The following is a 13,936-nucleotide window of genomic DNA, read 5'->3' as shown; positions in this document are numbered from 1 at the left end:
CTGCCTAGGACTGCTGAGCTTCCTGTCTTGCTCGCTGCAGGAACAAATGGGTGCCTTACCATGATGTATCTGTTTGTTCTGTAATGTCCTAGGAGGAATTCAAGACAAAACAGTTGCTACTGAAAGAACGAGTTAATGGTAAAGTAGGAACTCATGGGATACAAGTGAGACACACAGCTACAGGGAGTCAAGGAAAGCCAGAAATAATGATGCCGTCATTCAATGAATGTTAACTGTTTTCAAATACATGGCTGTTATTTGCTCAGTCAAGTATCCAACTCCAGTGTGCCAAATATTATAAACAGGGATGGTTAAAGAGGGGCTCCTGGTGCCCCTATTGCACACAGGATACTTTGAGGGTGTGGAGCTACAAGGAAACTTTAGGGGATTGTGGGATGTTTCTAATGTATTTCTTTTATCTCTTAGTTTTAATGCATCTATGTGGGTGGGTGGGGTTGTCTGTCTTTAGGTTTGGGTGTAAGGTGCTTTGGGTTGCCCTGGGCAAGAAAAAGCAACTAGCAAATTTAATAATAATAATAATAATAATAATAATAATAATAATAATAATAAGCATCCAAGCATAACTAACCACTGCCCTCCTGGCTGTTCAGTTCAGTGAAGTTACTTTAGGACCAAGCAGTGCAAAATAAAACAGAATAAAAAGTAGGAGAAAACTTGTCAATATGGGAAAATATTTTTTTATTGCGCCGAAGATACAGACATTCATGCAGTTCCCCTGAGCCACAATGACTTCCAACATGGGTGGAGGGTTAAACAAAAACAAAAAAACCCCCAACCACTGCTATTTTAAGACTAAGAGCTCACTTTAGGCATGAGAAGCTCAGAACAAGCTGCTGTTAGAGGGCCTTCTCACACCACTACACACACCTGTAGGTAAGAGACATGTTACAAGGGACAAAAACTTCAGGTAGCACTCTCTTGGGGAAGGGAAGAAATCAAAAGTGAAAATCCGGGCAATGCTACCATGTAAAATATCACAGAGGCATTGCCCTGTTGTAGACTGTGAAACAGCAGACCAGTGTCCACAAACAGCCTCCACTTTGCTTCTATTTGCGTCAAGTTCTCTGTCTGAGGTTTTGCTGGCAGGTGCTGCTTCAAAGACAGCATCATGGCTGATGGGAGACTGCACGGGAGGGCACGGCTGGTACATGCACCCCATAAAAAAAAGGACAGGAGACCGCTCAGGGGGGCCAGCTGGCCCCCAGTCTAACACAACAAACAGTGAACAATATCACATCTGCTCAGTTACAAGGGCATTCATTAGGGTGAAGTAGTTCCCCCCCAAGCACACCTACATACACTGAACACACATGCACTATTTAGAGATGGAGGCAGCAGAAGTCAGGTACCCTCCATGAGGGTAGAATTAAGACCTTATTGCATGCATCAAAAGGAGGTAGCAGATGCCTCGACTTCAAAATCCATCAGCAACAGCCCTCCTAATAATCCCTACTACTTGTGCAAGTTTCTGAACTCCAAACCTCAACTGTAGACTGATGACCAATTGACAACCAGAAAACAAAAGACAGCGTGGTTCAGTGAGTACAATACTGGAACTTAAAAAACACATAGGAGCGCATTCATTAACTCAGAGGATAAATTTGTTCCAAGGCATCAAATCTGTTCTCAGTACAGCGGCCTGAAGCTGGAACATCTGGGGGCAATAATATGGAGAAGTGCCTCTAGAAACGTGCCGAGTGGCCTTCCCTAACAAGTCAAAACACTGCATGAACTTGCTGAGTTGTCCAAGACCATGCAGTGTGTGTGTCGTCTCAACCTCCGTGGTCTCTACAAAACAGGCAAAACAAAAACCAAGTGCGTAGTAGTCTTCAAATTCCTCATAAGCGTATACTGTGAATTTCAAAGTGCTATAGAAGTGATTTAATACGTTTTTTTTAAGCCCCCAAGCAGCAGAGCAAAGGAATATTTCTAAACCCCATCTTGCCCTAAACGCAAGCAATTCATTGCTTTATGCCATTCTCATTTCAAATGTAAACAGCCCTGCAAGGAACTTCGCCCCCACATTCCTCAGATACAAGAAAAAGCAGGCAGCCCCCCCCAAAGGCAGCAGCATATAATAAAAGGGTTTTTACAAAAACAGGGACACCTTTAAAAACAAGCTTCCCCCGACAAGCCTTCCAAATAGTTGAGTCTGAGGTGTAACATGCCCCCCTTGTAATGAGGTTGAATGTTGTATGCCGGGTGATATTTACACCTCTTATGGTGTTACATGCTTGAGTTTCCTCCCAACATGGATTCCTGGAGGAACATACACATCCAGGGGAGATACAGCAGTAGTAGAAGCAGAAACCCTGAGGCTTCTGGGCAGCATCGACAACTGCAGCCCTGGGCACTGCTCCCATAATGCCCCGGGAAGGCAAGAATTTCCCTGCCTGTGCCTTCAAAGCCTCACATGCTCAGGGTTAGGGGCCTCAGCAGGTGGCCTGACCACTAGGAACCAAAAGTGCTGGCCAGAACAATCCTAGGAAGCTCCTAACCAGTCACAGGATGGGTCCCCGTTGCAGGAGAGCCCCCTGCCACAACTCCCAGTTCCCTGAGATGCCTGCAAGCACGGTCGGCACAGAAGGTTACATCCAGACCAGAGTGGAGGTGCAGCCAAGCCTGAACCTCTTCCCTCATGCGGTCAATGGTTTTGGAGTCTGGGGGACAGAGAGAGAGAGAGAGAGAGAGAGAGAGAGAGAGAGAGAGAGAGAGAGAGAGAGAGAGAGAGAGAGGTGTCAGAGAACCTTTCACAAGTTCAAACCCATCCCAGGGGATGGCTTAGTTTTTCATTGCTTCAACCCTGCCCCAACCCAAAGAACCAAGGTCAGGCAAATACCTATGTCCAGGGGGTGATAGTGCTGGTGCAGCTGGAGGAGGAAACTGTGTGCCAAGATGACCTCCTTGGCATGTTCTTCCTGGGCACGCAGAGCAAGGGCATCCAGTAGCTCAGAGTTGTTGGATGTGCTGCGGTAATACAGCATGTGCACCAGCTCAAGGGAGTGGATATTCCGGCGCTGGCCAAAGACCTTTAACAAGAAGAAAGCAGGGGTGTCCACAGGAAGCAAGACTGCTAAGAACAGCCCTCCTGGATTTGGCCAGTGGCCCATCAAGCTCAGTATCCTGTTCTCACAGCGGCCACACAAGTGCCTGTCAGAATCCTACAAGCAGGAGCTGAGCACAAGAGCCCTCGCCCCCTTGCAGTTTCCAGCAACTGGTCTTCAGCGTAGCCACCACAGGTAGTAGCCGCTGCTATCCCTATCGATTAATTTTGTCTAATCATCTTTTAAAGCCATTCAGGTTGGTGGTGATCATTGCCTCCTATGGGAGCGAGTCCCATAGTTTATAGCAGTGGACAAGTTGGGATTCAGGCCTCCTGGGTTTACAGCCACAGTTACAGCAGTGCTTTTGAGCAAGGTTGACACGTATTGCGATTCCCTAGCAAAGTGTCCATCAATAGGAGGGACAGGGCATGAGATGAGGAAGGAGGACTTGTAGCCTGCAAGTACCCACATGGGGACAGTAGTGCATTTAGAGGTGTGTATTACAGGTTTTGTCCTGAAGGCAAAGGTATCTTTAAGTGCATCTTCAATGGGTAATTCCCCCAACTACCGCACACAATGGAATAAATGGTAGATACTTCTATTTGAGAAAACGACAGGGTGAATATGACCATGTGGGCCTGTTTTGTCCAGAAAAACCAGACAATTGTTCCAATCTGTCTACCTGACAGCAGCTCTCTGGAATCTCAAGGAGAGATCTTCATCATAACAGTTAAATTATGAGAAGTAATAATTATGTTTGGCTTACTGGCTTTGTGACCAATAGATTGGGAAATGCTGCCCCAAATCAGTGGCAGAAACCTCCAGATCTTGTTGGACTACAGACTCTGTTATTTTATTTTTATTTTAATCCCTGGCCATTGACCATGCTGATTGTTGGACTCCCATCAGCCCCAACGTCGGAACTGTTCGCCCCTTCCTTAAAGGCTATGTTACCAAAGGTAACATGGCTGGCAATCTGTTTTAAGAGGCAGGGCCAGTTTTCTAGAAATAGCGGCGGCAGCATCATCATGCATACCTTCCAAGCCCGGAAGGCCATAAAGGCAGCGAAGAAAAGCAGCAGGGAGGTGGTGCCAATCTTCAGGTCAGAAAGCACCACCATGCCCACGTTGACGAAGACGGCCAAGCCGCTCACTATCAGCATGCCGTTGAGGAGGGCCCTGTAGAAGATGGAGGTGCGGACCTTGACTGCGGGCAGCAACTGCTCCAGGCCTTCCAGCGGAATGTCCTTAAAGCATTTAAGCATGAGGTGAGAATTCTTAATCCGGGCAGCCACCACCACCCGTTTGAAGTACTGTCTGGTTTGGGAGGAAAAGGGGCAAAAAATAGAAAACCACAGAGGAAAGAAAGCATTTTCATTTTATTTATGGATAAATAAAATATTTCTGTACCAGTATATCAAAAAATATCAAGGCAACATAAAAGATAATTCAATTAAAGATATAAGCAGATAGTCATTAAGGTGACTTCCCCTAAATAACCCTGGGAACTGCAGAATGTTAAAGGCGCTGAGGGATGTTAGGAGATACCAACCCCCCTCACAGAGGTACAGCTCTCAGAGTGCTTTAAAAACTGGTCCCTCTTCCCAGGGAACTCTGGGAACTGTACCTCGGCGAGGGGAGTCCTAACAAACCCTTGGCACCCTTAACAAACGACAGTTCACAGGACTCTGAGAGAAGCCCTGACTGTTTAAAGTGGTATAATACGGCTTTAAATGTATAGTGCAGATGGAACCTGAGGTACAATGTATAAGCACTCATATCAAAACCCTGCAAAGTTTACTCAGTACTGTATATTGTTATACATGTATCATTTAAAATTATAAAGTATTGAACAAGAACCATAAAACACAATGTTGACTGAAAGGCAGAAGAGATTATCATTAAATAAACTGAGGTGGATAAAACACCATACTAAGTGGCCAAACACATTTTGTCCATGTGGAGGCAAATACCAATAAAGCATGGATGCAGCGGACGAACAGTACTGTGTTTCCTTTTCAAACAGGGATCATGCTCACATAACTTTAAAAAAAAGTTAAGAAATTCCTTCAGCCTCTAAACTATTGGAAACTGCTTTGATTAAAAAGTGCCCAAGAACCCACAGTACGGTATGTCCCTGAATTATCCATCCACATATGAACAAAACGTATTCACTGCCTATCTTCCTGTCCAGTTAATGCAGAGCAGACTTCCCCAAGCTGCTGCAATCCAAATGCAGTTGGTCTCCAACTCCCAATAGCTTCAGCCTAAGGCCTAGATTTATGGGAGTCTGAACAGTGTAACAAGCTGGGAGAGGCAAATGTAGAGTCAGGGGAATAGCTCGCTCCAAAAGGATCTCAGGGTGGGATCTATTTTTATTATTTTTCACTTGCCTGTCTGGTGGAACCCGAGGTGTGCCAAAGAACCCCCTCTGATTCTGAAGGGTAGTCATCACACGCAGTGGTCCGAACCGTTGGCCAAGAGCCCAGAATCTTATGTATTCATACTGATCCAGGTTTACTGACACCTGCAAAAAGGAAGGCATGAAAATACATTTACTTTTGGGGGCAGGGAGTCTTGTGTTGCAACTACAGCTAAGGAGCATTCCATACCGACCGATAGCGTGAATGTTTTGAGGGCGTGCGCACTATTTTTTATTTTAAACATTTGTATATAAATGTTACTATGTGGTTTACAAATTTAAGAAATAATAATAAATAAATAAATCCAACCTGCCTATAAAATAAGGAACCAAATCTACAATGGTGGCAATTTTTTTAAAAAAAAATCAGTGCCAAGCATGTTAAGTAATCTGAGGAAATGGATCACCACGGAGAGCACTTTTCAATGTAAAAATGAGACACAGGGGCTGAAGTCACAAGGCTGAAGTCACAAGGCAGCAGTGCATGAAATCTACAGTCCTCCAGATGCTGTTGGGAGCTGGAGTCCAATGGGTTCACCTGCTCTAAAGGTGTGCCTTTAGCTTCACATCTGGGGCAGCTGTGCTGTTGATCTCTTCAACAATATTCTGTACATTTTAATAGGAATTTCTCATGGTTCTTGTATGAATTCTATTGCTTTAAGCCCTAGGATAATAAACTGATGACAGGAAGGCTAATAGGAAGAAGAAGAAGAAGAAGAAGAAGAAGAAGAAGAAGAAGAAGAAGAAGAAGAAGAAGAAGAAGAAGAAGAAGAAGAAGAAGAAGAATAGTAGTAGTAGTAGTAGTAGTAGTAGTTTGGATTTGATACCCCGCTTTATCACTACCCTAAAGTGTCTCAAAGCGGCTAACAATCTCCTTTCCCTTCCTCCCCCACAACAAACACTCTGTGAGGTGAGTGGGGCTGAGAGACTTCAGAGAAGTGTGACTAGCCCAAGATCACCCAGCAGCTGCATGTGGAGGAGCGGGGAAGCGAACCCGGTTCCCCAGATTACGAGACTACCGCTCTTAACCACTACATCAAACTGGCTCGTATAATAATATACGAAGAATATACGAATATATGAAGAAGCTCAGACACAGGGAAGCTGAAGGGCCTCTGGTGGAGCTGTGCCTGAACTTAATCTCCGCAGTGAGAAAACTCCCATAACATGTATGTACAGAATCTGGCTTTGTTAAGAGTCACACTGTGTTACAGGGAGGAAGAATGGCCCTATCCTGGGACAGGTCTCACCTGGACTTCATCTTGAGGATGGTGAACCACAAGGGCATAGGCCAGGGTTTCCTCTGACAAACTGTTGAAGTTGGCCTGGTCCAGCAATGGATCCATCCTGGCCAAAACTTCCTGTTCTTTTGCTAACCGCTCAGCATCAGTCAGAGAGAACTCCTGCAGTGTGTCCTGGTCGGGATTAATAGGAGCGTAGAGAGCCTGGGAAGGGGAGAAATAAATAGCCAGTATTAATGCTATTAACAGTGTTATTATTATTTACTGCATTGATCGGTCATTTTACACAATAAAAAGCCTAGAAGCAACTTGTCAAGGTAAAATGGAATGCATAAACACAACTTAATACCATAAGAATACAAAACAATGGGCCCTCTAAAATTCCTTTGACGCTCATCCTACAATATACAGTGGTACCTTGGGTTACAGACGCTTCAGGTTACGGACTCTGCTAACCCAGAAGTAGTGCTTCAGGTTAAGAACTTTGCTTCAGGATGAGAACAGAAATCGTGTGGCAGCGGCGCGGCAGGCCCCATTAGCTAAAGTGGTACCTCAGGTTAAGAACAGTTTCAGGTTAAGAACAGACCTCCAGAATGAATTAAGTTCTTAACCCGAGGTACCACTGTAGTAAGGACAAGTCCTACCCATCCCACTAAAAGATGACCACCACCTCAGCAGGCCACACGAAAAGGCCTTAGCCTGCCAGCTAAAGATTGACAAGGATGGTGCTAGGTACATCACCCTGAGGGAGCATTCAACAAACAGGGGGCCACCACTGAGAAGGCCTGATTCACAATCTGTACCTACTTCAGGTGCAGCACAGCAAGAAGGGGTCTGTGATGAAAACCACAGGGTCTGAGCTGGTTCATATGGGGAGAGGCAGTCCTTGAGGAATTACAGAGCTGTGGAGTGCTTTAAAGATCAGTTCCTGTACCTCTGAGCCCGGAAACCAGTGAGCAAGCCAGGATCTCATCACAATGCCTCCCACTAGCTTCCGGCACATGCTGTTCCCCAACCCCTTCTGCATTTGGATGAGCAATTCATTCAGAAACAAGACCAGTCCCCACAAGGAGCGTACTTTGTCATTACCTGTAATTGCTCTAGGATGGAGTGGTAACGGTGAAGAAGGGACGAGTCCACTTGAGAGACAAATGCCAGGAAAGTAGCGCGATCTGCTTGGCTAGAAGAGTGGAACTCCTGAAAGAAGGAACAGACAAGGTTAGTCCAAAGGTGGTTTAGAACCAAATGACCTGTTTACATATGTTTGTTGTGATATGCTGAATTGCAGCAGATTATTAAAAGGATGCCTTACTTTGTCCTGAGATATTGTTATAATTGAGGCAACGGGCTGACAGATTATTCCATGCTGCTACAGCAGTGTTATCCTTAAGCTTCCCTATCAATCTGAAACAACTTTTTAAAAACTTAGTCCCCAACTGGATTGATAAGAATTAAATCAGTTTTGCGAATTTGGAGCCCTCTGGGCGTTTTTGACTACAACTCCCATGATAGGAGTCCTAGTCTAAAACATCTGGTGCGCACCAAATTGGTAGAAGCACCAGGCAAAAACATTCTTTTTCAACCAGGCCTTTGGCTGTTAACAATCCATGGCCTTATAAAGCTTGTGTGTGTGTGTGTTTTAATGTTTTTCTTTTTGGTAAAGTCGCTTTGAGTTGCCTGCAGCAAGAAAAGCTCCTAATAGATTTAATAAATAATAGGCAATAGTAAAGGTTGGATTAAGTTGTTGTTGTTTACAGGTTTGATTTACATTTAATTAAGAACATGTAACACACATACATGCATGCTAATTACTAAATTCACACCCTGCATACATAAACAAGTTATGAGCTGCCACTGGAGAACTCCACACACAGACACACCCTGCCACCAGTTCTAGGCAGATCCAAGCTTTTGTGGTGAACCAGGCTCTCAGAAAGCTCCTTTCAGCATTTGTGGCTTGTTTCATTTTTAGCTGGGGTGCTTGGTGTCATTATGAGCAAGGCTTCCATGTTCCATGTTCTTCCATGTTCTTCAAGTAAGACAATGCACGTCAGCTTCCTATTACAAAAGGGACCACGGTCCATTGGCCGATCCTGTGCTTTGCACATAGAAGAGATCAGGGATCGTAATGACCAGATTACGTTTGTAGGTTTGCAAGAAGTTTTGTGAGGTAAATTATTTGAATTATTGCAAAAATGGTTAAAGAGGTGGATTGTGAGTTAAGATAATTAACGGCAATAGGAATTTAAGAAATGCAGAAGAAATGATAAAAATGGTGGATCATCAGAGGCCTGATGGAAGTCCAAAAAGATTGTATAAGAATTGGTATGTTGAAATTAATAAAAATTATATATAAGAGATCAGGGATCAGGTGATGTGAAGGGACTTGCTGCCTGAGACTCTGGAGAGCCACTGCTAGTCAATACTTAGGCTTCATATACATCATACATTTAAAGCACATGGCTTTCTCCAAAGAATCCTGGGATCTGCAGTTTACCCATCACAAAGCTACAATCCCCAGCACCAGTGATATTTTTCTAGAAAGAGGTCACTGTGACCACCACCCTCATTTTCTTAGAATGGCAATGGCGCTCACTAGAGAGGAGCTGGAGATCACCTGTACTGAGTTCCTGTTGAGTTCCCCCTGAAAAAAGCCCTGCCCAGCACCCTTAACAAATTACAGACCCCAGAATTTGGGGGGCGGGCGGGCGGAGTCATGGGCTTTTCATGAATGGTGCATACATAGTCTTAAGCTAGAGAAACAAATAGTCTGACCTGATACAAAGCACTTTCTTATATTCCTATGACTATACACATGAGTGAGTGAAGCTCAAACATTAGGTAATTTATAATTGGCTTTTGTATGTTTTACACCTCCCACAGGGGAGGGGGAGAAAGGAGAAGATAGTCTTCTAGTCCTTACTTCATAAGTCTCTTGACTATAGCTGGGGTGGCCAATTCAGCAAGAAAGAAATCCTGGATGGAAATAAAAGAAAATACAAAAAGATGCATGCTGCAGGTTCCATACACCGTTAACATCAAGTTGGGAAAACATATAGTGCGCTTTCTCGCTCTCTCTCCACCCACACCCCACATACCTACTCGCAATGGAACATGATGTCATTGCACACTTAGTACTAAGCCTGCTCCATATTGTTCAGTGTCGCCAGCCCAGAGGGCCACCAGCTATCCCTATCTGGTTGTCAATGAAATGTGTCAGGGTCTCTTGACCTAGCTTCTGAAGGTGATGCTCTCCAAGAACACGCAGCCACTCTGTTCTTTCCTTCCTTCTCCCAATTCACAAAGGGGGGGTTTCCTCTCCGACATAAAGCTCCTATCAAAATATTCCATTCACATACTGAAGATAAAAATATGTTAATAATACAGTGGTACCTTGGCTTAAGTACTTAATTTGTTCCGGAGGTCCGTTCTTAACCTGAAACTGTTCTTAACCTGAAGCACCACTTTAGCTAATGGGGCCTCCTGCTGCTGTGCCGCTGGAGCATGATTTCTGTTCTCATCCTGAAGCAAAGTTCTTAACCTGAGGTACTATTTCTGGGTTAGTGGAGTCTGTAACCTGAAGCGTCTGTAACCTGAAGCGTCTGTAACCCGAGGTACACTGTATATACAATGGAGTTCCCAAGGGTCTCCAGAGTAACATTATACAATTTCTGAACCACAGTGTGTATCTGAAGAAGTGTGCATGCACACGAAAGCTCATACCAAGAACTAACTTAGTTGGTCTTTAAGGTGCTACTGGAAGGAATTTTTTTTGTTTTAACTATGGCAGACCAACACGGCTACCTATCTGTAACTGAACCACAGGAAAATCCTGGAATGCTAGCAGCTCTTAACTATAGCTTCTCTTTCATCTCTCCTTATATCCCTTTCTTCCTTTTCTGCTCTGGAACAACAGCCCTCTTCTCAATAATCCACATCCCCTTTCGGCCTTCACTTCCCTCATTTTATACTTGTTCAGCAAATAGTGTAGTGGCTTCGGAGCTACAGAAAAATCCCCTTCAAAAAACTCATTCACTTCCCCCAGACTCTTTTATTATTCTTTTATTATTATTTCCTATTACAGGAAGCAACCATTCTAGGCACATCCAACTGATGCATGATCACCAATGCACAGAAGGCAGCTTAAAAAGGGCATAATGGGGGCAGGATGTGCTTATACGCACTCTGCCAACATATGCAGGGGTTGGGAATCGAATCCCTGTGTGAAATAGTCACCGCCTGTATTTATTTAATTTATATCCCACCCTTCCTCCTCAAGGAAGGAACTGATGAAGATACAGTATTCTTATTATACCAGATATTTGGAAATTAGCTGAAGTTTTCTTATTGTGGATTTTATTCTATTAATATTTATTATTATTTTTAGTGCTTTAACTGAATGTATTGTATACTAGCAGCCTTATACTTTTTGCTCAGAAATTTCAAGAAACCAAAAAATCAGTAGTTAAAATCAGGCTAGTTTTGAAATGTCTGTCATTTTGATTCAGAATAACACCCAACTGTATCCAAACACAGAAAAAAAACTTGCTCTTTGATCTCAGGAACTATCATGCAAAGTTTGGTTACTATACTTAAGTATGCACAGTGATATACAGTATAGCAGCTTCTGGCATTTCTAATCTTGCTCAGTACCTTATGATTGTGTGTTGAAAGTCAGCTTAAATACTCTTAAATTATTAGACATAAATTTTACCTGGACCAATCGTTGTCATTAAGTTTTCCCACACCCAAATATTCATTTCTTAATGTCTGTGCTCTTCACACACCCCTACTTGGGCCATCCTAGTAGAGTTTAAACTCTCTAGAAGGGCCATCATCGCTTGTTAGATTCAACACCATGCACTCTTGTAGAATGCAAGATGTGTTAAAGGGCAAACGTTTCGTACTGTTTCCACACCAAGCATCAGGATGCAGCAGGCTCTGGGATTGGGGTGGGTGGCTGGGAGGAGCAGGCTTCAATATAGAATGAGTTGCACCCAAGAACACATACAATCATTGTAAAACAAAACATCTTCTGTACCAAGGTAGCCCAAGTTATTGGGCCAATAAATGCTATACAGTACAGCACCCAGGGATCTGAATGCCTCATGCAAAAGTAAGCAAATTGCCATATGTATTCATTTAAGTTTAGCTTCAGCTTAGCTGTACAATCTTAAGTACAACAAGCTAGCTGAGAAGAGGATTCTGAGTCCGACATGCAACATATTGTTGCACACCACCCCAATTTCTGAGCAGTGCGAGATTCCAGGGGTTCCACGAGCTTCCCCAAGTTTTGGTTTCCTTGGAATGAGAGGCAGTGGAGACTGTGGTGTCTTTAGGATATATGGTTTATTTACACATATATACAACCTTAGCCTACGATGGAAGGGCTCACAGCATTAACACTGCAAGCAGTCTTGCTTCTCCCAGCCACAACGTTGGATTCAAGCAGAGATCAAGCATGGCGCTCTCTCTGGCTTCTGCCTGCACACTGATTCCAACCCAGCTTTGACACAGAGCTCTGGCTACTATATTTCTCACTACCAGTCAGGTGTGGGAGGGGGCCCACCCATTTCATAGAATCATAGAGTTGGAAGAGACCACAAGGGCCATCGAGTCCAACCCCCTGCCAAGCAGGAAACAGGGCAATCTCCTGTTATACTAATGACCGTACTTATATGGTACTAATTTAACAATGGAATTCTCTATTAGCTTTTAACCCTTGCTGGATCAAGGGGATCAGAAGGGGCTCAAGCATCATACAGACTGACCCACCCCAAGAAAAAAAGCCCAATCACAACACTATGTTCATAACTTATTATGAACCCATGCAGAGCCCATGTTATACCTTCACTAGAGCATCAACCAGGTAGTCCTTGGAAAAGGGGATGTATCTCTCCCGATAGTCCACCGCCCAGTTCTCTGGCTCCACTGGTCTCCGCAACGTCCGGTATTTCACCATCCTGGCAGCGAGGGAGGCCTTGCCACGGGATGGCAACCCTACAACCCCAGCCCCTAAGGCTAACCGCGCTGCGCACAGCATTCTAGGAAAGTTCAAAGTTTACCAGTCAGGCATGTTCAGCTTCCTTTCCAAAGGCTTTCAAAAATGGCCCTAATTTGCAAGTGGGATACAGCAGGCATTAGCCAGTAACGGGGCACATCTTTCTTCAAAGCAACAAAGTCAAAGACTTTCAAAGGCTTGGCCACACCATGGAGGCCAAAATCTGTCCCTGGACAGGGGAGGGAAGGCTCCTTGCGGTCAGAGCCTTGGCCAGAGCAGCCAGGCCAGAGGTCTTCTGCACAATGGTGCCACCACCACCTGTGCAAGTGGGCCTGGTCCAAATCAGATCAGATCAGACAGGAGGTGGGATGAGGTCAAAGGTCACTGCCCCAAAACGCATTAAGTTGGCTGAACTGATGAGAATAGCGATACTCTCACCAACTTACAGACAAAGCAGTGATTCCTTCCTCCTGCTGGAAGAAAAAGCCTTTGCATTCACTTTGGGCCCGTTTCAAACGGGGCGGAGGGCGGGAAGCCCACCATACAAGGCAGTAGGTTCCTAACCTCTGGGCTGACATTGGCTTTAGTGCGCACGCGCACGCTTCTTTCCCGCCCTTCGTTCCTTATTTGTGCCCGGGGGGCGGAGCCTCCTTTCCCCCGCAAGCGCAGTAGCGCCTTTGACTTCAGCTCTCCTGTACGTCAGGCGCTTGCTTGGCTGTTCAGCACTGTGCTCGCGAGTTTATGCTACAGATCTAGAAAATTTGTAGAAGGGTATCATGCACAGGGTTAATCATGCACAGTTTAAAAATTGGTTTTTCACTCCCATTTCCTACACAGTTTTATACAAGAGTTTCAGCATATCATTTCTATGATTCAGAGCAACGCCTTTCTACGCCGGCAAAAGGCAGACTTCCTTTCATTTTTCAACTGGAAATTCGATCGTTTCATCACTCTAACCCTTCCTCTATAAACTCTTATCTCCATGACCGAGTCACGGTCTACGTTGCGGACGGGCAAAAGAATACTTCAACTTCAGAAACACGCAGGCGCAGAGAATCGTTCTCTTCCCCCCCTCTCCTTTGGTAAACTGAGCGCGCAACACGTACTCGTTCCTTTCCCCACACCCGCCTCCACTTTTCGGGCTGTCGGTGCAAACTGCGCACGCGCAGCTTTGCCTGCCGTCTGCTCCCGCATACAGAATTGTAGGA

At 44.7% G+C, this 13,936-nt stretch overlaps 1 protein-coding gene across 3 annotated transcripts; it reads right to left on the bottom strand.

The window, feature by feature from the left end:
- Nucleotides 1–682: 682 nt before the first annotated feature.
- On the bottom strand, nt 683–13,935 carry TMEM143 (transmembrane protein 143). Of its 3 annotated transcripts, none has more exons than XM_081886030.1 (8): nt 13,835–13,935; nt 12,576–12,771; nt 7,817–7,924; nt 6,737–6,931; nt 5,454–5,591; nt 4,102–4,377; nt 2,861–3,050; nt 683–2,681 (listed from the first exon to the last, which is right to left on the bottom strand). In XM_081886030.1, exons 2-8 carry the CDS (start codon nt 12,768–12,770, stop codon nt 2,515–2,517), a joined length of 1,269 nt encoding a protein of 422 aa, XP_081742156.1. In that variant the 5' UTR covers nt 12,771; nt 13,835–13,935; the 3' UTR covers nt 683–2,514. The 3 variants fall into 3 exon arrangements, with proteins under 3 accessions (XP_081742156.1, XP_081742155.1, XP_081742157.1); XM_081886029.1 differs by lacking the exon at nt 13,835–13,935 and adding an exon at nt 13,175–13,297; XM_081886031.1 differs by lacking the exons at nt 12,576–12,771; nt 13,835–13,935 and adding an exon at nt 13,175–13,812.
- Between the last annotated feature and the right edge of the window lies 1 nt (nt 13,936).

This window comes from Podarcis melisellensis (genome assembly GCF_964234715.1).
Source record: "Podarcis melisellensis genome assembly, chromosome: 13".
NCBI classification, from domain to species: Eukaryota; Metazoa; Chordata; class Lepidosauria; order Squamata; family Lacertidae; genus Podarcis; species Podarcis melisellensis.
This window is presented reverse-complemented; position numbering and strand designations above follow the sequence as displayed.